General features: G+C 35.4%; 1 protein-coding gene across 3 annotated transcripts in view; it reads left to right on the plus strand.

The window, feature by feature from the left end:
* Positions 1 to 23,414, plus strand: part of CNTN5 (contactin 5) — a 611,650-nt gene that overhangs the window by 278,718 nt on the left and 309,518 nt on the right. For all 3 annotated transcript variants that reach the window (XM_066544731.1, XM_066544730.1, XM_066544732.1), the window contains one exon: positions 11,735 to 11,865. In XM_066544731.1, the coding sequence (XP_066400828.1) occupies positions 11,811 to 11,865 (55 nt within the window). In that variant the 5' untranslated portion in view covers positions 11,735 to 11,810. The remainder of the gene's footprint in view (positions 1 to 11,734; positions 11,866 to 23,414) is intronic.

Raw genomic sequence — 23,414 nt, forward strand, 5'->3', positions numbered from 1 at the left:
CAGTGAGGTTTTGGTTTGGTTTGGTTTTGTTTTTTTTTTTTGTTTTTTTTTTTTTTGTTTGTTTGTTTGTTTTTGGAGGGGGATAAGTTTGTTTTTGTTGCACTTGTTTGTTTCTTGGTTGGGGGAGGGGGAGTAATATGTAATGGTAACTTCCAAGGTGATGCTTAACCCAGAAATCCTGGCTAAATTCCATTCGCATGTGCACCAAACCAGGCTTTAGACTTTCAGATTGTGACATTCTTAATTTTTTGACCTAAAACTTCCTGTTCTGTCAAGGAAAGAAAAATTCTGGCTGCTTCTTGAAAATATTGCATTTCAATACTCTAAATTGTATTAAAGAAAGGCCAACTTACACAGAAATCTTTGCAAGGAATTAAACTTCCACCAATAAAGGGCTTGTAACTACTATTAGCACATTTTCTTGCAATGTTAAATTAAATTATATTCTAAAGAATAAACAAATGAGGAAATGTTGGCACCACCACCTACTAAGAGGTCTAAACTCAAAAATGACAAGGTGTCTGAACAGTATGCATGGGTAGATTTTATATTAGATCACTTATTTGAATCTCTGAAGAAACCTGAAATGCTCTAGTTGTGAGCTGCTGTGATTCTAAATATTTACCGTGATTTTCCTTTCAATATCAGGAAAATAATCTCCATGGAAAATAATGAAGACAATAGTCACATGGAGGGGACTATTTAAAAAACCCAGACGGGAGGTATGCCCTCATGTTTTATCACTAATACTGCAGAAGGTTTTACATTATGGCATCCTGGGCTTCAAATTAAATGTCAAATTCAATTTGCCACTCAAAACATGAAGTGTGTGACTGCCCTTAGAGGGGTAACCTGACAGCACAATTTCATAATTGGTGTGTGCCCTAATGCTGAGTTAAAATACAAGAAGAAATGTTATTTGACTGCAGTCATCTCTTACTATTTAAAAATAAACAATCCATCTCTAGATAGGCTGAAATATATTTGGTTTAAATTTGAGTCCTTAGTAAATTTTGCTGGCTTTGCTTAAAATCTGTGGAAAAAGAATGTTGAATACCATATGATAGCAGATAGAAACCTCCCTGATGGGATCATGCCAGCAGTTATGTCTTTATGTCTCTGACATTTAGCTTGCAATAAAATTAGATTTGTGAAAGAAAATGAAGAGGTACTTATTCCACTTAGAGTACTTTATTTTTTTTCTTTCTATTCAGACAAGCTTGTGTTCTAATAATGAGATTTCTAATCCACTTTAATATCCTATCATTATATCTTAGCGAACTATCTGCCATATAAGTAATAATAATGAAGGATGTTTAAATATAAAAATGCATCCTTAAGCATCTAGACACTTTTAGTACTGGTTGTAATTAGAAACATAAGAATCATGTGCAATTAAATATGCTTGTAAAAAAACCAGATACATCTCTGTAGTACCAATCTATTTGTTGCATCATTAATATTCTTCAGTATGCCAATTTAAAAATGCATTTTACTGTTACAAATAGAAAATAGCTAAGAACAAAATGATTAACATTTAAGCAACCACAATCAATACAGAACAACAACTGAGTGTTTTAGGTGTTTTCTCCTAATTAATTTTGTTTTTACAGATGCATCTTCAAATTCTGCATCTTTATTTGCTCCTCTAACAGCTATGTTCCAAAGATAATGTCATTTTATTGTATATTATACTCTTTGCTGTCATGAGATGTCTCAACTATTAATTGTAATGAGATCGTTTATTGCAACAATTTAAGTCAAAATTAGTATTTTTTTTATTTTTATTTGTCTGAATAGATTGAATTTAATTAGATGTATTGTTTAAAAAACATGCTCAGTTTTTTTAAAATACACTGAGTGTTATGACTTCCAAAAGTGTCTAAAGTGACTTCTGTCTCTTAAGTTTAGGAAATATCTAGCCAGCCTTGAATTGAAGATGTAGTGGCAGTTTTATGGTTGGATTCAATGAACTTGAAGGCCTTTTCGTGGAATCATAGAGTCATAGAAAAGTTTGGGTTGGAAGGGATGCTAAAGATTTCCAACCTTCCTGCCATGAACCTTTCACTTGACCAAGTTGGTCACAGTCCCACCCAACCTGGCCTTGAACATTTCCAGGGATGGAGCATCCACAACTTCTCTTGGAACCAAAATGATTTCCAGCCTAAATGAGTCTGTGATTCTGTGGTTAGATGGAACTTTCAGCTATTTCATTATAGATCACAATAAAATAGAATATTTGACTAAAAATGGTCTTTTTACTAAACCTGGGGGCTGAACTAGTGTGAAATCTGCAACAGTGACTACACAGGTAATAACTCAGAAGTAACAAATACCATGTCAAGTTCTTTTTTTAATACAACTGTTATTTTTCTAATTTATGGACTGGCATTGAGGCAGACTTGTACCACATTTACACTGACAGATTGCTCACGCACACTCGTTTTGCACACAAACCTCTCTGTGTCTCCCATCCACTCTACACATGAAACAGCCTCTTGCACTCAGCACATGTAGCCTACATCCTTCTCAGACAAGTGTCCTTCTGACAGTCTGACAGCATCACATAAAGCCCAGGGGTAGGAGCCAAGCAGAGTATTGAAGGATCTTACTTTTCCTTAACATGTTTTTGGGACCCTGCCTTGCACCTTCCTCATACAGTGCATAGGATCTCACATCTTCAGCACAGAAAGTGTACTTATCCTTTACATGCATAGTATTAAGCACCCTGGTGCACAATATGCTGTTACGGCACAGCTGATTTGGTGATTTGATGTCTGGAAGAGAGCACAGAGATGAGTTGAATTTACAGGTCCATGGAGAGATTGTGGCCACTACTTCAGAGCAGTACACACAATGTACAGGGCTTTATCCTTGTAGAGAAATGAGTGAGGATCCTGTTATGTGTTATTAAAATGCATAATGTCATTAGTCTGGCAGCTGCATTAAGTGGAAGGCTTATGCTGGGCCCATTTATGCTGGTTGATGTGCTGGATGCAGTAGTAGTTAAGAATATTTGTTTAACTGCAGTCATCTTCCCTCTTGGTAGTAGTTGGCTGCTGCAGAAAAAAGGTCAAGATAAGCTGTTCTTTATATGTTAGAGGTGGTTCTACCAAGTGCAGCAGAGAGAGAAAATAACAGCAGTGTCCTGCGGGTCCTCTCATTGTCCTTAATCCCTTGCTTGGCAGAGAAAGAACATTTCCAGATGTGATTACACTGGCACATATTATGATCTCCCAGAGGAATTTGGAAATAAACAAGTGGGCCTGAAAAACATACCATGAGAATATGCCTTTTTCCTTGCAATTTTTCATTGCAAATAAATCAAGTCTAATACAAAGAGTGCAGATTAAGAGCAGGTTACTAACATGACCTACAATTCTATAGATTTTCCCTGAACTTCTCAATTTCTCTGAGGCATCTGTTACTCTTAATATTAAGAGCTTACATAACTTCCCTGATAATTAAAGGAAAATACCAAGAAAGGATTATCATAGATGAAGAGTGATTTTATTGTAATTCAACTGAGATTGGGAGTTAAATGACCAGTTGAGTTTTTCACATGGAGATGAAACTTCCATACACACTGGAAAAAAGACAAGTTAAGACTGCTATCACTCCGCTTTAGCCATCTGAAAGTTAATTGAATAATTTAAGATAGCTGTCTAGATTTCTGCTGCAAGCAGGTTTCCATCAGAGTTAGCAAAAAGAATGAGGTTGTTCATCTCACTTCAAAATAACTGTCAAAAGACTTTGAATTAATTTTCCTTCTGGTTTTCTATTCCTCTTCATTTACTAACAAGAGAGCTTATAGACTTCATTTCCAAAGTGTCAAATTATACACAATCTTCTTCTTTATTCTTTTTTTCCTATTAGATATGAATAATATTGGCAGAACTAAAAAAAAAAAAAAAATTTGAAGAGCTTGAGAGACTTTGAGAAATGACTGGTCATAAAGTTCGTACAAGAAACCAAACAGCTTAACTGTGGTGTTTGTGACAAAAGTTTTGTTATTTCCAGCCCAGTCTTTAAGAAATTTCAAAATCATGCTGCTGAGTGAATCCATGTTGCTTTCAAAATCCTAAGAGAGAGCAAGGCTTTTTAAACCGCTTTATCCCCAGCAACTGCTTGTTCTCTGAAATGTGAGCTGAATTTTAGAAGCTGTCAGTCTGATTGGCAAATAGAGGGAAAAATCCACAACAGATCTAATTCCACTCCTTCACTTCTCAGGAAGCCTCTTCCAACAGGTATTTTATTCACCACAAGAGCATGTCTTGTGGTGGGAGCAGCTTCTTGAAGCTGCCTCAATGCCTGAAAGTAGACAGGAGTTCATGGTTTTAACTCTACTCAGCACCCTCTACTTCAAGGTATATCCTGAGTCATTTGACTGCCTAAGCAGTACTCCAGCTTTTTCAAGCTTTATTCAAATGAATGTTGCCAAGTAGAGCACCTCAGTACTGCTGGTTTAGAGAAGCTGAGGACTCTTTCTGCCATCTTTGCTTCAGCATACACAGGCATTTTATGTCTGATTTGCAGTAAGAATGTCAAAGAGGATCTAGTTTCTATAAAAAATAGCACTGAACAATCCCTCATAATTCTGCATAAACCAGTTCTTGGTCAAGTGATGTTAAAAATCTCCTCTAGACATATTAATGGTTGATTTGGTAAAAAAAAATATTAGACACAATGCAAATGCAGTCAACTGGTTGAAATGTTGGAAAGGGACACATTCTGCATCTTACATACAAACATTCTATTTTAAATATGTATGTGCAAATTTATTCAAATACTATAAAATAATCAACATTTAATACAATATTAGTACAATGTTAATTTTTATTGTATAGGTGTTGTGCACAGCATTGCAAACAGGTTGATTCATCTGAATAATTTAGATGGACTAATAGGTATTTTGAGATACTTATTCAGGGCTAACAATCAAATATTTTGGTTTGTTTTTTTAGAGCAGTAGTTCAGATATTCATTCACCAGTATAGAAATTGTGATTGATCGTTATTTTAGAAAAAGTTATTTGATTCTTTTGTAGAATAGCATTATCTGCTTCTTCCTAGACCTGGACTGGTGTCTTTGAAAACTTATTAGTGTCATGAATAAAACAACAACAACAACAACAAAACACCAAAAAAAAAAAAAGAAAAAACCCACTAAAAAAAGAAAAACTTATAAAAAATTAATTTTGATGTTGAAAGTCTTGGTTGCTTGCCAAAAGGAACCTGACAAGGAAAGTTTCCACTACAGAATAAACTTTTAATATTCTTAGCAGTAGAGTGTTCATAAACAACTCTGAAATTTTTTTATTTAACTGCTAAATCTTGATCTCTATTAAATTTTCTTTACAATAGTTTGAACAATTACTAAAGTTTGCAAATAAATGATCTTCCATTCCGGTAATAATCAATCCTACAAGATGCCTTGCTGTTTACATTAGCTTAATATAATTCCTTTTTCATTTGTCCTCTAACAAATTTCAGTGATGTTTCATTGTATAAGTGTCTATAGTATGCCTTTTATCAAATATTAACTTAATATGGTTTTAGTAAACTTAAACCAATATAAAAATAGTATTGTCAAAAAGACTTTGGACTGAACAAATAAAAATTTTATTGAAAGCAAGCAGGGCCATGAACTCAGTTGAGGTTATTTATATTCTGTATAACCACTGTCTGTAATAATTGTGGCCTGACTTTATATCTAATTATTCATTAGGGAGATCTTTACAGACCAGCTCTTTTTAAAAATTTCCAGCCAAGCTACTTCCTCTGTTCATTATGAGCTTTTTAATATTGGAGCCTTTGGTTTTCTAAGGCCTCTAATTCTCCGTGGACTCAGCATTAGAGGTCTGATACTCATGGGAACGAGGAAGATAGGCTGAATTGTTGTCTGCAACAATTCCATTCATATCTTCCAAGCCCTGATTGGAAGGGTTTGGAAGAAGGGGTTGTGCTGGGAAGCAGAGAGAGTTTGGTGCAGCTCAGAAGGCTTTAAAGTCTAGAAGTATTTTAACCTCTATCTTCAGCTAGAAGACCTCTGTCTTCTTCCTAGCCTTTTAACAGGAAGCCTAGTCACTGGTACTTAGCTTATTGCATTTGTTGATTTCATAGCTTTGCCACCCTAAGTAAGGAATATTATTAGCAGTTTCATTGCACCTTATGCCAACATCCTCCACTTACTAAATGTGATGAAAGGATTTCCTAATAATACTACCTAAAGCAATGCAAGTATATTTGTTCTGCACAGCATATGCTCTTCTTTTTCTATTTGGATGTATGGGTGGGAATGGCTCAATTTCTAATTCTTTTTAGTTCCTGCTTTTGCAACTCTATCTAGAACATCAGAATTGCATATCACTGGTTTTATTTCTTCATTACCTGTGAGTATGGTCCTTTTTTGAAAGGAAAGGGAAAATGAAATAATTTGAACTTTCTTCTAATATATATTGATATAGGAAAAATATTACAGAGAAAACTTTTTTTTTTTTTGAGACAAGTCACAGCATTTCCTCTGAGAAGTATAGTCACTGTAGACACAAAGATTTGCTCCACTGCTTTGAGAGCAGATGTGGATTTAAGCAATCATCTCTTTCATGTTGCTACACATAAATGGATAGATGGAAAAAGGAAATTAGGTAGTGATAATGAAAGAAAGCATTTTGATATCAGTGTCATGTTATCTATACTAAAGGCTTTGTTTTAAAAGTATTTTAATTTAAAAAAGAACAGATCCTTGAAGTTGCATTTAAATTTATCCTACGTGTCAGAAAACAAACATTAATGATAGTAGATGCTATTATTACCTTTAGAAAAAGCACGATTTCACTGGATCTGGTTCAAGCCTCTTGCACATTAGGGTTGACAATAGTGAATTAGTACTCTGTATTCACAAAGTCTGCTAGGAGTCAGAACCACAAAAAAATATCCACCCTGTCACTACCAGCCAAAGCAATTCATTAAAACATACTGAATGGTGAGGGCTTTAATAAGTTTTCTACAATTATTACACAGAATTAAAATAAATTGCGAAAGTAATTTGGCAGAAATCCTGGGGAACACAAAGGACTGGGGTAGTACCATGTGGAAATTGAAAACTGCTTCTAATTTTTGTGCTGGAAAAGAAATTAGATGAATTACTTGTTGCACATTATATACATCTCTATTTTAGATCACCTTTTTATACAAATTTCCTTCAGGGAAAATTCATGTCCTTGGTATTAAGAAAAAAATAATTTCCTGAAACTCTATTGCAAAGAAATGAGAATAAGAACAGGACAGAATTTAAAAAATCAAGAAATGGTAGAGAGTTCATCTTTAAATAAAAAATCTGACTGTAGTGCTTTGTCAATTCATGCTATTATGCAAAAGACATCTGTAAAAATAGTATATTCCGGACAACTTAATTTTCTTTTCTTGAAGAATGAAGCCAAGAAACCATTCTAAACAAGTGAGTTGGATTTTAGTGAGGTCCTAATTTGTAACTAAGGAAAAAAACAGATATTGTTCAGCTGAAATTGTTTTAAAGTCCTTTTAAGCAACACCTTCAGAGCTGTGTTCTTTTGCATAAATTACTGTATATTCTGGTTTACAGTCATAAGATTAAAATGTAAATGCTTTTTTTTTTTTGCTTTAAAGTTTTCCTCATTTTGGGATAGTCAGGGTTGGGAAAGAAACAAAACAAAACAGAAAATTAACAAAATTTTCAAACCAAGAACAACTGAATACTGCTGGTATATGTGCTCTTAAACTACTTTTAGAATAAGGCAATTTTAAGTGGAAGATTCTTCTTATAAATATAACAGAATATTCATTTGGGTTTTTAAAGCAATAAGACCCTTTTTTTCCTTCTTTTTCTTTAGTAAGAAAGAAGATGCTCCTCTTAATGGATTTAGTTCAGCTTTGATCTTTTTCTATAAGCATAAAGGAATTCTTCAATCACACGTGTCTAAGGGTTAGAGCTCAGTTTTTGGAAAGATAGGTGGCAACCACTGATAGTAAAGCCAGGAGTCCATGCCTTCAATAAATCTAGAACAGAAATTTAACTATCTGTACATCTTTATTAAATACAGCATTTTCATCCTCCTGCCCATGTCATTTCCTACAAAGCACCTTTGTCATTATCCTACGTGCCCCATGGCAGCCATACACATGCAGTATCAATGTCTTTGTCAGTCTGCATGATCAGTACTTCCCAATCCTAGATGGTCAACAACCCTACTATGTTGGTATGCATTTCATTCATCCATATGCCAAGTACATTTTTAGCCGATTATACTTCAAGCAACAAGAAATACAGAAAAATAGTTAAAGATGCAAAATCCTTTCCTTATGAAAATAATCAGGATTTCCATGTAGATTTTTTAAAAACTATGCAGTGGCATATTTTGCTTTTGCTTGTTTGCTGGCAATTCTTTTACAGAGATCAGCCAACGTATTTATACAACAAATATCCAAATAGGAAGGCCAGTGTCCAACATCCATGACTTAAAATTAGATTATCTGTCTGCCATAGTGCTCTGGTTTTACATTTTCGTATTCCTGTGTAAAAGGTCTGAAGTATGTATTACATTAATAGGTACAGGTTACATAAGGTTGTCACATAAAAGTTATTGCAGCTATTCGGCTATAGGCTCCTTATCCCACTCAACTTGTGATAACTCTGATTTCTTCAATGACACATTCATTAAAAAAACTTATTTTTCACAGAACGTTTAAAATCATTCTGTTTCAAAATTTCTGAGGGAATTGAAAATCATTGTCTTTCAAGAATGCAAAGAGAAATGTGTATAAGTCTGTCTTTTATTTTGATATTCCCACTGTTTGGCTCCAGTTATTCTTCATCCTGTTTCTGTTCTACCAATCACAACCTTTATTATTATCATTTTAACAGTCTAATCCAATAGGTACAGTAATACCTAGTAATAAAAACAGCAACAGTCTCACACTGTAATGTTTGAAAATTTGATATATGTTTCCCTGTTGATGCTAGACAAAAATCACCAAGTTTAAATAATTTCTGTGTTTCACTGTTATAAAAGTAGCTGAAAAGATGTTAGGAAAATAGGAAGAAGAAAAAGTAATAAAGTTGGGGGCAGGGGGAGAAATCTCTGCTTTACTCTCTTTAACGGATATGGCCATGAGGGAAAAATTTAAATTTTAATGAAAATACTTATTTCCCAAAGGCCTGGCCAACAAAGAATGCTGAATGAGATAATTCACTAACCAAAGGAACACAATGCCTGAAAAGCAGATTATCACTGAAGTGAAAAACAAAGGCAGAAGACATTAATAATTAATTGAGGAGGTTTCCTGTGGAGGTTGACATGAGTTACAAGTTCTATGTGGAAAGTCACTTGTCTACCAGATTGTTGTGCTCTCTTTCAGGGTTGCTTATACCTATGTGTATGTCCAATATTAAGTTTCCCTGGTCTGAGTTACCTGAAAGGAAGTACAAATCCAAAATGGGATTTTTTTATCTGTGTCGAAAAGCATATCTGCTGTGCTGTTTAAATGAAAGCTGACAAGCTACACCTTTATATTGTTGCAGGAATAACTGCCAGCAACATAAAGAGATGTCATCTTGTGCTCACACAGTGTGTCTCTCTATATATGATGGAAAGACTGTCAAAACTTGTTACAACTAGAGATGCTCAGAGAACAGTTGAAATGGAATAATCCAGCAGGAAACTATTTTTACATTATGATTTATATTTTTATTTTTAGCAAGTGTGCAGAGCCTTGCCTCTGTTCTCTTACTGTCAGGGTTCTAACAGAGAATAGGACACACAAAGCAGCAAATATGGCATCTAACTCAGCTGCTTATAATCTGAAGGAGTCCTATTATGCCCAAAAGGGGTTGGATAGGGGAACAAATGAAATTCTCCCTTGTCTCATAATTATGTCACATGTCATTTCTCTTTTAGTCATAAATCACAGCCTCTACTGATTGAAGATTCCTTGGGCTCCAATAAGAGGATCTCAGAATCCTCCTGAATAGATGTGACTAATTAAATATAGGAAATTAACTTTATGTTTGCAACTTGATGCTCTTCAAGTCAAAGACCAGAAGTACACATATTTCGATACAAAACCAGCTGAACTTTCTCATATTTTGGACTGACTTTTCAGACATTTGAATGCAAAATTTCTTGAGTTCCAATGTGCTAAAATTCCTGACATTGTAAAGTGATAGCTAAGAAGACAGGGATCAAAGATGAAGTCAAAATTTATGTTCATGTCATGGGACAGATAGGAATCACAAATATGGGGAAGAGTAGGAGATGAGTATGAACAACATATTTGGTAAAAGTGCTGATTTTTTTAAAGGTATTCTTAGATTCTTCATACACTAAGTTGAATCTGGAATCTATTTCTATCCAGTTTGCAATTAGTAAAAACACCTGGATTTTCCTAAAACATTTTAAAAATTGTTTATACTAAATATACCAACATATTACTTACAGGAAAAAAATCACATAATGGTTTGAGTTGAAAGGGAAGTATGCAGGTACCTACTTCAAAGCTTCTTCCAAAGCAGATTCACCTGCACAGGATTGTGTCCAGGAGGGTCTTGAGTACCTCCAGACAAGGAGACTCTACAACCTCTCTGAGCAGCCTGTTTCAGTGCTCTGCCACCACTCTCAGTCTTCCCTCACAAGAGAGATGCTTCAATCCCCTCATCACCTTCATTGCCTTCAGATGAACCCTCTTCAGTACTTGCTTGTCTTTCCTGTACTGAGGAGCCCAGACTTGGACACTACTCCAGATGTGCCTCACCAGGGCTGAGTAGAGGGACAGTATCACCCCCCTCTACCTGCTGGCTCTTTCTAATGCACCCCAGGATCCCTTTGGCCTTCTTGACCACAAGGACACACTCCTGATTCATGGACTGCTTGTTGTCCACCAGGGCCCCCAGGTCCTTCTCTGCAGAGCTGCTTTCCAGCAGGTCAGATCCCAGCCTGTGCTGGGGTTATTCCTCCACAGGTGCAACACCCTGCATTTGCCCTCGTTAACCTTCAGACAGTTCCACTCTGCTCATCTCTCCAACATGTTGAGGCCCTTCTGGAGGGCTGTACAGACCTTTGGGGTATCAGCCACTCCTCCCAGTTCTGTATCATCAGCAGACTTCCTGAGGGTTGCCTTCAGCCAAGGTCACTGATTAATAAGCTGAAGACAACTGGACCCAGTACCGATCACTGGGGAGCACTGTGAGCCACAGGCTCTAACGAGACTCTGCACCACTGCTCACAACACTCTGATCTCTGCCCTCCAGCCAAGTCTAAATCCACCTCACTGTCCACTCATCTAACCCACACTTCAACATAAGCTCTTTGAAACACTATATCAGAAATCAACATACTTCCAGGAAAATAAGAACACATGTCAGGCCATGTGCTTTGAATATATTTGCTGTGAAAGATATGTGTACTATCTTCTAATCTTGGCTTTTTGGAAATTCAAAGCTTCAAAGCACATGTAGTTTTAACGCGATATCCATGTAATATATATACACATATGCAGAGCGCTGCCACAGACAGTTGAGCTATTAACACTGTTAACTACCAGAGTAAGATCCCTCTGAGTCTGAGAGTCAGAGGGATAGAGAGTCCTTTAGAACTAGATTTTTAATTGCATTAGAAGAAGCTTTGTCTCTTTAATTGTTTGTCATATTATTGAGAGATATTTTTAATTTTCGTAACAGAGATCTGTCTTTCTCCCAATAGGCTAAGCTTTAATTAAGAAACGTCAACGTTGCAAACAACTGCACAAAGAGGGACGGAAAGACCTTTGTGACCAAGGATGTGGTTGTCATGGAAACTCTTGATGTTTCTGTCACTCACTGGCTGTCTTTCAGGTAAATCAAAACAAAAAACAAGAAAATTTTGCTTATCGTTTTAAGGCTCTTAACTGCAAACAGAAATAGGAAGATGTAAAAGCATGCTGGAGAAGATCAGCATCATTATGAAAACTCTTTGCCTGAGTGTGATGATCCACCCTTAAGGGAAGGAAGCCCATAAGATTCATTAATGCTCATTGGTCGAAAAAAATTACAGAAGTGAGAGAGTCTGCAAAGAAGCATAGAGTATTATTGGTAAATTATGCAACTGGCATGAAAATTGGTATGTTAGCCCCTGACCTGCTGTGTAGGCACATGGCAGTGGGGTTCAGACAAAAGGGTAGGGTAAAGGGAAAAGAGTGATTAAGCACAATGCAATGGGTCTTGGATCAAGGGACAGGATGGGATGGAAAACAGAAATTAAAGAGGTTCATTAAAAAGGGAGAAATTAATTAAAGAAAGGAAAAGAGAAAAAGGGAGGACAAGAAAGAGGAAAAAGAAAAGTAAAAAAGTGTACACCAGCCCTCACTTCAGCATCACTCCAGATGATGGGGATGCCCATCCCAGTCTCAGTGCCAACCCAGTTGAGGGGATGCCCATCCTGTTTTCAGTGTCAAGCCAGGTGATAAGCAGCAATCCAGCTGCATCAGTGTGGCTGATGAGATGTCCAGGGTCCGAGGGTCACTACCTGGACTTGGAGCTGGGTACTTTTTTGTGGAAAATCTTGTTTAGGTCCCAGGCTCACCTTATAGTATATTTCCTCTTTCTGCCATTCATTCCTGCACTGAGATTGTGGTTCTTTCTCACAGAAAAGTGCTGCCCTGTCTCCACCTGGCCCCTCTTCTTCAGTCAAAACTTGTTCTTTCTCAGAGGTTGCTAGTCCAAATAGTCCTTGGTTATTACCAAAATTTTGTGTCAGTTATTACTTAAAGTTCTTGCTTGGCTTCACAGCCATATTGGTGTTTGAGGCACATTAGCCAAGTATTTTCTGGAAACTGAGAGCTCAAAAAAACTTCACTTTGGACCGCTGTTTATAAGGTCAATAGACAGTGGTCTTTAGTACTCATCAGCTCCTCATAACTAAGAGCTCCAAAGGGTCTCACTTAAAATCACTTTTTATAAGATTGCAAGACAGTGGATTTTAGTCATAGTAGTATTCTATCCTGGATGCAATTCAAGTTGGTAACTTTCTTTGAAGGTTCAGCAACAGAAATATTATTTCATTTGGGTTTTTCAGGCAAGAAAAATAGGTTTTAAAGGCTGCTTTTTTAAAAAAATCTGGTGATCTTCTACTTCCTGTGAATAGACAGTGTTTCTGACAAGCTGGAGAGGGGCTTAGTCCAGATGCAGTTCTTCAAGGCCAAAGCCTAAGGAGCATTTCTCAAACCAAAGTGGGACCTAAGGGTGGGTGGGAATGTAATTAAAGTCACCTTTCTGGCCTCTACACTGAGTGGTGAAACTATAAAGATTTAGATTAAGATATTGAAAAATGCTGTCCTTGTATTAAGACGTGATTATTGAATCTCAGCAGTTACTAAGCTACTCTTTTCCAAAATTGTTCCAAAATTTATTGGGTTTGTGTCATCACAAGATGAAATTTAAAAGTCAGTGAAATAAAACATCTGATTAGTAACAATAAAGTTATATTTAACACAGGAATTTGATAATGGAAAGTGCCCATGGATGTCAACATACATGCTTTGCATGCACACATGAGAGTCTAGTTTAATCTGGTTTCTTTCTTGTAGCTTCATTGTGTTATCTAAGTCTGTTGATTTTGGACAGGGAATTTCTGTTTTCTTTGTGCTGGACTATCAGCCACATTGTTAATATTAGTTTGTATTGTAAATGTTTGTATTTTGGTGATTCTAATAGTAGTAGTACCTTACAACCACCACCTATTAATGTAATTTAATTTTTTAAATTGATATTTATATTTTTATTGCTACAAATTGCAAGGAATTTGATGCAAAATTCAGAAGGATGTCAGAAATTTAAATATAGGTTTTCTTTCTAAGAATTATTTATTTTATCTTGAAATCTTTGATTTAAATGTTAACATCTGGCAGAAGGTATTTATCTGTGAAACTAATGCACCTGAGCCTGTAGCTGGTTTCACATAGATAATATCTCCTTACTCTCAACTGCTGTTAGAGAAAATACCTGTCGAGTTTGCTCCAGATAGATTTGCCTTACTCTGTATAACACATCAATATGTTTCAAAATTTGTGAGACACATGTAATATGCTGACAATTCTGTATCCTAAAATTGGATACACAGGAACAAGCTTCAGATGTTTGCCACAGGCATTGCTTAGGCACGTACATTCAAGCAACATCTTGCAAAGACTTAAAAGCATTAGCAGTGACTAATTCTAATATAGCATGAGGGTGTGTAACTACTTGGGAATTTTAACTGAAAGTCAATATTTACAGAAGAATTTTATTTTAATAACATTATACCCTGAAAACTCTTGCCGGTCATTCAGCATCATATTTAAAATTGACTGTTCCTCTCATCTGTTAATTTGTTACTTATATCTGGTTTCTAAAGCATTCGTTTTTTTAAATTTCATTCTGATTTGTGATTCTTTAGGATTTTTAAATCTTTATTCCATATTAATGCAGGAGATTTAACTTCTGTAAGAAATATTTTTTAACTGCAGTGCTTGTTTTCACATATTGTTGAATATAATGTGATAACATACATTTTTCACACGCACAAGATAACATTTTAATCACTTCATGTGCATTAATAATTAATTATTCATTGTTTAATTTTTTGCTATAAGAGCTGAAACTAACAAAATTTTAAAAAAATTAGATTTGAAGTTATTTTAATGAGATCATCTGTACAACTAGCAATTTACTGTCTCCATAACTATGTATTTGATAACATCATCCTGCATTTGGAGATGTTTTTATATTGCGGCGCTCATTAAAACATGTTTACAACTGCAAATAGTTCATTCCTACAGCTGATGAAATTCAAGGCAGCCTAGTAAGTTTGATGCCTGAATGCATTGTTAACAACAGAGCAACAGATATTGATGGTGCTCCATGAAGATGGTTCATTCAATTTCTGTTCTTCTAGACTCTGTTAAAATTCAGCACTTATCCATTTAATCATCATATCATGGGATCACTCCTAGCATCAGGGAGTGTTTGGAAGAGAGTTCTGCACTGTTGTATTGATTTTACAGTGGTGAGGGAAAGGATCCAAGAGAAGGGATGACCTCTTTAGTTTGTGTTGATCCCATTTTTATATCATTTTTATCTTAAAACTGACTCTCTTATTTTGGGTTGTGCTTAAGCATGAATGTATAGAAGTGTGCTTAGGCTATATGGAAAATAATATTTGAATAGAGAAAAATGTATTTTTCTGAACATAAGAATGAGGACTAAATTATGTCTCTTACTCTGGTTTAAAGCAAAGGTAATCAGGGAGTACAGCTCACAGTTACACATTTAAATTGTCAAAAATTTAACTTTTATGAAATATTGATAATTAACAGATAAAAAGAAGATCTCAAGATTGATATGTTCTTTCTTATCTGTAATACTGCCCTTCAAGCCAAAATGGAATTGAAGAAGAATTAAGCTGTTGTTTTTGACCTAGGGACTGCCTCACTACTGAATTGACAGTTGGAATAAAAATGTTGATTTTTGGAGGGTTTTGGGGGGATTTTTTTTCTTTTCTGTTTCTTCCTCTTATAAAGATTTCTTTTAGAGAAAGACAGCATGCTACAAAAGAATAGTTTACTATGGGGGAAACTGTAAATATGAAATTCAGAGTAACTTTAAAAATTTTGATTTGGTTACAGGAATGCATAAAGTACAGGGATGCTCAGTTTAAATTTAATCTAAGTTCATCAGAATTAGTCTGGGTGTGTACTCCCAGGGTCCTCGTGTCCTGGTTCCCCATGATCACCTTAGAGTCGGCCTTTATGTTTGTAGTAAAGGCTATTTATTTTTGGTTCACACTAGGAACAGAGTGTGAAGTAAAGGCTATTTATTTTTGGTTCACACTAGGAACAGAGTGTGTGAGAAAGCAGAGAAACTGTTTTTTGTGTAGACTTGTTAAAGTTTTCTTGCACTGGATCCTCAGAGAAGTTGGAAATGTATATTACTGAAAGGTTTTTCTTTTAAACAGAACCCTGACCATTTAATGAGACAAGTAGATATGTCTCTTCATGTTTCAGAAAGGGAAGTATTTTTATAATAGTAAAAAATGACGTCAGATTATCATCTCATGATTTATAGAAAAATTAAGATAATGGGTTTTATTTGCAGATGTAAGACACTTGAAAAAGCTAGCTTGAGAATAGGACTCCTGTCATTCCTTTTAATAATTATTGCTGCCTGTTACAAGAGGTTTCAAATTTAAATATATGCTAAAAGTTGCATAGTAGAGTGAAAAGTATTTATAGAGTTCTAATTCTATTTTAATCTAACACATATTCTTTATGCCTTTTTCTTCCCCTGCACATTTATCTACTTCTGTAATATTACCTTCTGCATGTTAATTGGGTCAAAGTGAGACTCATTTTCTCTGTAAGACTGCATAATTCATGGCATCAATAAAATTATGGGTATAATGAAAGTAGCAAGACTTCACAAGATAGAGGCAGTACCTCTGAGACCCTGCGGTCACTGTTCATAGCATTGAGTGGGTAAACATTGTCCTTAAAACTCATCTCTATGTACCGTTCATTCCTTTCCACATAAAACATTCTTACTACTAAGCAATGACTGCCTCAATATAGGGTTTTTTTTCCTGTATCCCTTGTTATGGTGTTCAAAGTTAGAATCAGCATAACTTTTTCTGAGCTGTTGTTTGCTAGAATATAATATGAATGGAGACTTACAAAAAATGCTCTTAAGTAAAAGAGCACAAACAAACACAAATGTCCTGTAATAGTTTTGACCTGCAGCTGGCATGGATCTGAGGTGCTTCCTGTCTTTTATCGTACCCATCCCTCTCCATCTGGCTACTTGGGGGCTTTTAGGAATTGTCTATCATTTGCACTTATCAGCTTCCAAAACACATCACAAACCTGCTCAATATGTAACTTTCAGAACTACAGCAGCCACAGCCAGGATTAAAATTCATAGCCTAAGGTTCACAAATTCATTAACCAAAGCATATAAATAGGCATACCGCTCTGAGTTCCAGGACTATTTCTCATTTTTATTCTTCCATTTTTTAGACAATGTCCTTCCCAATTCAGTGGACAGCGTGTGAAAAGCTGCTACTGTGTCACATGAATGATGAACACATGAATGACCAGTAGCACTGATAAATTTATACAGTTACCCACGGTTCCCTGCCCCCAACTCCTGGCCCTGCACTGATGGCAGTATAGGAAATACCATGCAATTTTGTCACCTTCGATAGCTGAGGATAAAATCCTGGCGACAGAGCTCTAGATAAGTATTAGTGCCTGGGGACTTTCCTGTTCACAGGCTTCTGAGTAAAAATGGAGAAGATAACACACTTAAACCTTCTACTGATCATCCTGAAGTACTGCATTTGCAAAGGGTGCAAGGCAAGAAAACAGCCACAGCGCTGAAAACTAAGGCAGATTGCTGTCCACATCCTCTCTCCTGAATCAAGTGCTTATTTGAATCAGGGAGCAAAGCACTTATCTGCTAAATATTGCAATTTCTTTACGTTTAATTCAAAAGAAGAATGCAAAGGTAAAAAAATATTTACTGCCTCCAGAATCCTGATGTTGTTTAATGTTAAATAATCAGGAGTGTTAAGGATGGGAAAAATTGCAGGGAAAAAAGATACCGAGTACGGATTTAAGAAAATATTTTTAGGATAAATTCTTCTGCTTGTATGCATGTCTGGGTTGTTCTGTATTTTTTACAATTTTCTATGTTCAATTTATAAAGCCAGTTTCCTACTGCTGGCCAACAAGGTGTTGAAAATGTTCTTGAAGATGTTGTTTTTACGACTTTTCCTAGATATTCCATGTCATTCTTTTCCAAATACTGCAGTGTTTGACCCTTCACCAGAAGTCCTTATCCCCAGGAATCTCTTATACATTCACTCATACTACAGGGAATTTGGCTGTTATACTACACATTGCAACAGTGATATAATTTTTGTAGGAATATTTGTAATTGGTTTGCTGGCAAAAGTAATTCATTCTATGAAGTGATTATCATTTTCTTCAAGTGTGCTTCTAGATGACCACTTCTCATGATCCAAAGTAATGAAAAGAGCAATACTTGGTCTTAACAAGCAACTAAGTCTGTTTTCTCTTACTTCCAGTGCCAGACACGTACAAGGAGTAGTTAGCTCATAATAGAGAATAATTTAGAGTTTCCAAGCAGCAGTAACAATATCTCAAATACATAATAAGTTATTAACTTCATTTCAAAAAGTCATTAGCAGTTAGCACAACGTTTTTTAAGCATTGACCTGGCCTTTTCTATTAGGAGTGCAATAAAAAGGCAGTGAAACCTTGAAAATTATGACAAATTCAGCTTTGAAATGAGATACTAGTTTTTCAGTAATGAGGTTAAACCAATATTGGAAGAGGTCTGCTAGGAGGCTGGCAGATATGACAATGCTTTAAGTTGGAAAGCAAAATTAAATAACTTTAAAAATTAAGTGTTTTCTTAAGATTCTAATAGAAATTCTGTGGTGGATGCAAGTGAATATGTGAGTTTGTGTGTGTGTATGCATGTGCCTGCGCTGTAAGAGAGTAAGGCTGGGTTGTCCTCAAAATAATTTTGAGCTGCACTAATCCCTGTTTCCCCTTCATACATGTTCTACATCCCCCTGGGTGTTCATTCAGAGCACAGCAAGCTCTCTATTGCTTACTTTCATAGAGCTGCTCAGAAGTTTCTCAATATGCTATCAAATTATCAGGTTAGATGTGTTCAGGAATTTTTGTTACATTACTGCCCTACAACCACAGGAGTAAGATTGAATGCAAACCAAATTGTTGGTTCATGTCCAGCCTTATTCCAAGAAATAGCACCTGGTGCTTTTAACCAGCTTGGTAAGGAATACCAAGCTCAAACCTTCTGACAAAATCTAATTTAAAGGTTGCCTCCTACCTATAAAGAAAAATCTCAAGAAAGAAGGAAATCTTTAAGAAAAATCTTAAATTGCTGATAATTTTTGCAGTAAATAACTGAGAAAAATACCATACTCTGCTAGGGAAGATGTTAGGGAAAAAAAACACAATAACCAAAAACACCTGCAAGGGTGTTTTCTGTATTTATTTCTCACTGCTCAATTCCAGCACTAGGTAGCAAACATATTATTACAAAAGTTCTCTGTGTCCTTGAGACTTCCAGAGTTTACTTTTCTTTTGTTAAAAGTTTCAGTCAGGACTCTTCAAGTGATATGTTGCCAAGTGTGTATGGTGGTCTCTTCTGGTTTTACCTAGCATGGTAAATTATACTTAATGACAACACAAGACTGAACTGACAAACGACAGACCACACTTTTGGGGTAAATGCTCTTTCAAATGCAAAAGATTTTTATTGCAAATAACATCAGAGAAACTAATTGCTACCATGGGTTGAATAAATTTAAAGCATAAAAGATGGAATATATATAAAACACCATCAGAAAAGATCCAGGAAGGTAAACTCGTTGCTGTGTTTGAATAAAAAGTCAACTTTTTAAGGCTGTAAACTTTCAGCAATGATATGATTTTCTTCCCACAGCTAATGTCCATAGCTATTCTATATATGATAACTATCTGTGTTAGAAGGCAAAACATTAGATAATCTGCCTCCTTGCAAGTGTTCTCCTTTGCTCCCTAGGTGGTGGTTCTCCCTTTTTCTCTCATTACTCCCTTGGAGTAATGGCAGTAGGTTAAACTCAGAGCAATTTTAGCCAATATGAAGTTATTACGTGTTGCCTGTGTCATACCTGAAGTATTCATATTTAAAAAATCCAGTTGTGTGGTTTTGTTTCTATTTTTTTTTTTATCAGTTGATTATGTAAAAAGTTTTCTTACCACTTGAAAACACTTTTTGGAGTCACCCTAAAATAGTAATCATCAACATGTGTTGAAAACCTTATTGTTATTTGGAAAAATTACTAAATAAGGTTAGAGTAAAATCTGCCAGTTTCTCTACATGGGAGACAAGCTGGCTGATGTGGAGAGGTCACATCTCTAATGATGAATAAACACTTCATAGCTGTGTGAGCTGATGAATGTAGGTAGCTATGGGGAAACTTCTTGCTGCTCCAGACTTGATGCACTAGTCAACTCTATAGTGCCTTTGTTTAAATTGGTGCTAGCAGTTCAGTGACAGCAATTTCTTAACTGTACTGTAACTAAATCTCTCCCCAAACTGAATGAAAATAGTGTGAAAAATAAATCTCACTCCTGTCAGAAAATGGGATATATGGATATACTGCTCCATGATAGGACAGTGGGAGGCAGTTTATCAAGCTCCATGCAGCACTGAGACTGGTAACTGCTTTGCTCAGTGGACTGCTTTGATAGGGAGGCTTTTCCCTATTAAGTGCAGTAGTGTGAAAATGTTATAATAGTGAAGAACATATCCTGCAATTTTGGCTTTTATTCAACATGGCTAGATGTGCTATGTACTGAGACCACTTCAGCAGTGGGTTTAGTTTACTTCTTTGAATTTATCTACCTTAATGTTGGGTATTCAAGTAGAAAGGCTTTTCCTAGTATTCTGTTAAACACTCCATCAGAGCTGGTTTTGATTGAAATTTTTCTGTGGCTGTGTTTTGGGGGAGTGAGGAGGTTGTGTAGTTTTTTATGTTTTAATCTTAGCATCCCTACAGCTGACACAGTGAGCTCAGTGGTTAAACTGTTCCTGTACCATTGATGTCCGCTGGGGTGTGACCCTGTCTTGAGTGCACCATGGCCTGTGTTTGCCCTTAGTATGGTGTGCAACTGTGAAAAGGGAGTGTCGCAGTCATGGCACTACACGAAGTGTCAATTTGGCTCAGCATAAAGCTGTAGGTGGTTTGCTATGGCTCACCACACAGCCATTAAGAGTATCATCTCTGCTCAGCATAGAATTGCAAGTGATAGTATTTAAACCCCTTATAACACAGTGAATGATAGTGCTCTCATTTTGTCCAGGAAGAAAGGTGAAGACAGACATTCTGACTAAGCCTGTGATTTAAGCGAGTTAGGTAAAAAAAAGGATGTAATTTTATCATCTGCAAGGGGATGTGGCATCATTGAAATTTACTATTGATTTTAAAGTGATTAAAAAAAGAACAATGGATGACAGAGTCAGCCATTTTAGAAGAAAAAGATGAGCATGTTCATAAATATTTCCTGACGATGTAACTTAGCAATTCTGAAAGTTCTCTCTAAAGATGCTGCAGTTCTCTGTAAAGATGCTGTTTTTATCTAAGCCCTGTGGAAACTACTCTTAAATTAGTTACTTGGTCTAGATGATTCTCCAACTGTTTTTTACTCGTCATTGAAGCCCTACCCTGTTCAAAAAGTAAAAAATGAGAAGCCTCTCAAAAATTATTTTAGAATGCAAAACACACAAAAAAACATAGAATGAAAATATGCTGAGGTGGTAGAATACAGAAATGAATGCCTTTTGTCTCATAGCTAATTTTTTTGCTAAGATATTGTAAAGTCATGTTTGTGATGATCTGTTCTAAAAGTACATATGTCCGACATGGGCAGAAAGTGAGGAGTGAAATTATTACATCTGCAGAAAAATAAATGCACTCTGATTTGGTGACCTTCCCCACCAGGAGTAACATGAAACATTACAATTTTGTAGAGTTTACATTTGTACCTACCACTTTGTACTTTGTAACTCAAAGTAGCATATTTTTCTCTTTGTAATATATTTTTTCTTTGCTTAACTCATATTGTTTGATGACCATTTCAGATAGAATTTTTAAAAGAATAGAATTTGTATTTTCCATTCACTGGGCAGTTCTTAAAATTTTGTAACAGTGTTTGATGTGTCACTTTAATGAGTTTAACATTCATATCTCTGGAAAATAATCATAAATAATGTACAAATTGGGCAACTCAAACAGGAATGGACATAGTGAAATAAAAAGAAACCATTGAAGATCTCTTGTTACATTAATTTCACCATTGATTTGACTCATTGGGTGAAATGGGGCCTAGTGATGGACTTAGCCACTTTAACACGATTTAGTTTGTATAACTCCTTATATAGATCGTTTAAAATTGGATTACCTTGTTTAATAGGAAAGAGTGCAAGGCAAACAAAAATCTAAAAGATGACCAGTATGTACTTCTAGACTTCTACTGTGCTCTATAGTTTGATGTTTGCATCATAATTGTTTAATATCTAAGAACTTTTGAACTGCATCTTTAAGGATGTCAAAGCAAACATCAGAGAAAGGGTTTAGCAAGATATGCAATGTGTCCTCCTTTGCATTTCAGAATTTCCCATTAGATTAGATTTAGCAATGAAAAAAATAAGTTTGTTAAAAACTGAAAGAAAAGAAATTCTTCTAAAACTGTCTCAGTCTTCTCTGTTCTGTTAGTATGCTCTTAAACAATGTCTATAATTTATACTCTATTCTATATAGTTAAGGCTGTAAGTTTGCATGTCTCCCAGCTTGCACAGAACAGCAAGTCCTGTAGTGCAGTCTGAGAGTATAGTAGACATGGCAAACTACTGTAAGAAAAATGAAGTAGATCTAAAGCAAAAAATTAACCTGTTGATTGTGTGATATGGGAAAAAAAAAAGGTGATTCAATTAAATACCATTTGCAAGGAACCCACCAGGTATTTTTCACTTTTATGTTACTTTTGGTCAGTTGCCCTTACATTTATTGGTAAGGTTTTGAAGTACCTCTGATAAGAATTTTATGACAAGCAAAATTCTTTTAAAATTATGTTTGTTTTTTTTTTTTATGTAAGACTTGAGAAAATTATGGCTTAAAATATTTCTAATTCTTAGCAACACTTAAAAAGGAGAAATTATTGAGTTTCCACTTTGATAAGGTATATTTTGTCATAAATTAGAGAGTTCTGTAATGAACTTTTCTTAATTAACCTCATTTTTACATTACTCACTTCAGTGAAAAAGTTCATTTTAAAATACTAATTAATCTTCCAAATAGAGTGAAAGCACATGCCTTTCTAGAAAGACTTCCAGTTTACAACCTGAGTCTTCCTGGAACATTTTTTCATATCTGTTCTCATGAACACTTAAATTTCTTCTTTCCCTCTTATACTCACACATTTCCATCAGTTTTCTTTCTACAAAAGCTGATATAGGGAAGTCTTATATTATTTCATTCCACTGTGTAAACAGTGCTGAATAATAATTATTTACCTGTATAAACAATATAAAGATTTCAGTGATTTATGAGACTGGTTCATGGGAGAAGATTCTTACTGAAGATAGATTTAATTACAGTGGTTTTGGTATTTTCTTGATGCTTAAGAAATGAGAAATTGTAAAATAAAAAACCTAGCTCTAGTCACAGCATGCTTTAATGAAGATTTTTTTGGCATGAAATAAAAGTAAAGGATTAAAAATAGATCTATGTCCTGGTTCTAAATCCACAAAGAATATTAATGTATCTGCAGAGA

The sequence above is a fragment of the Molothrus aeneus genome, chromosome 2, assembly GCF_037042795.1.
Source record: "Molothrus aeneus isolate 106 chromosome 2, BPBGC_Maene_1.0, whole genome shotgun sequence".
Taxonomy (NCBI): Eukaryota; Metazoa; Chordata; class Aves; order Passeriformes; family Icteridae; genus Molothrus; species Molothrus aeneus.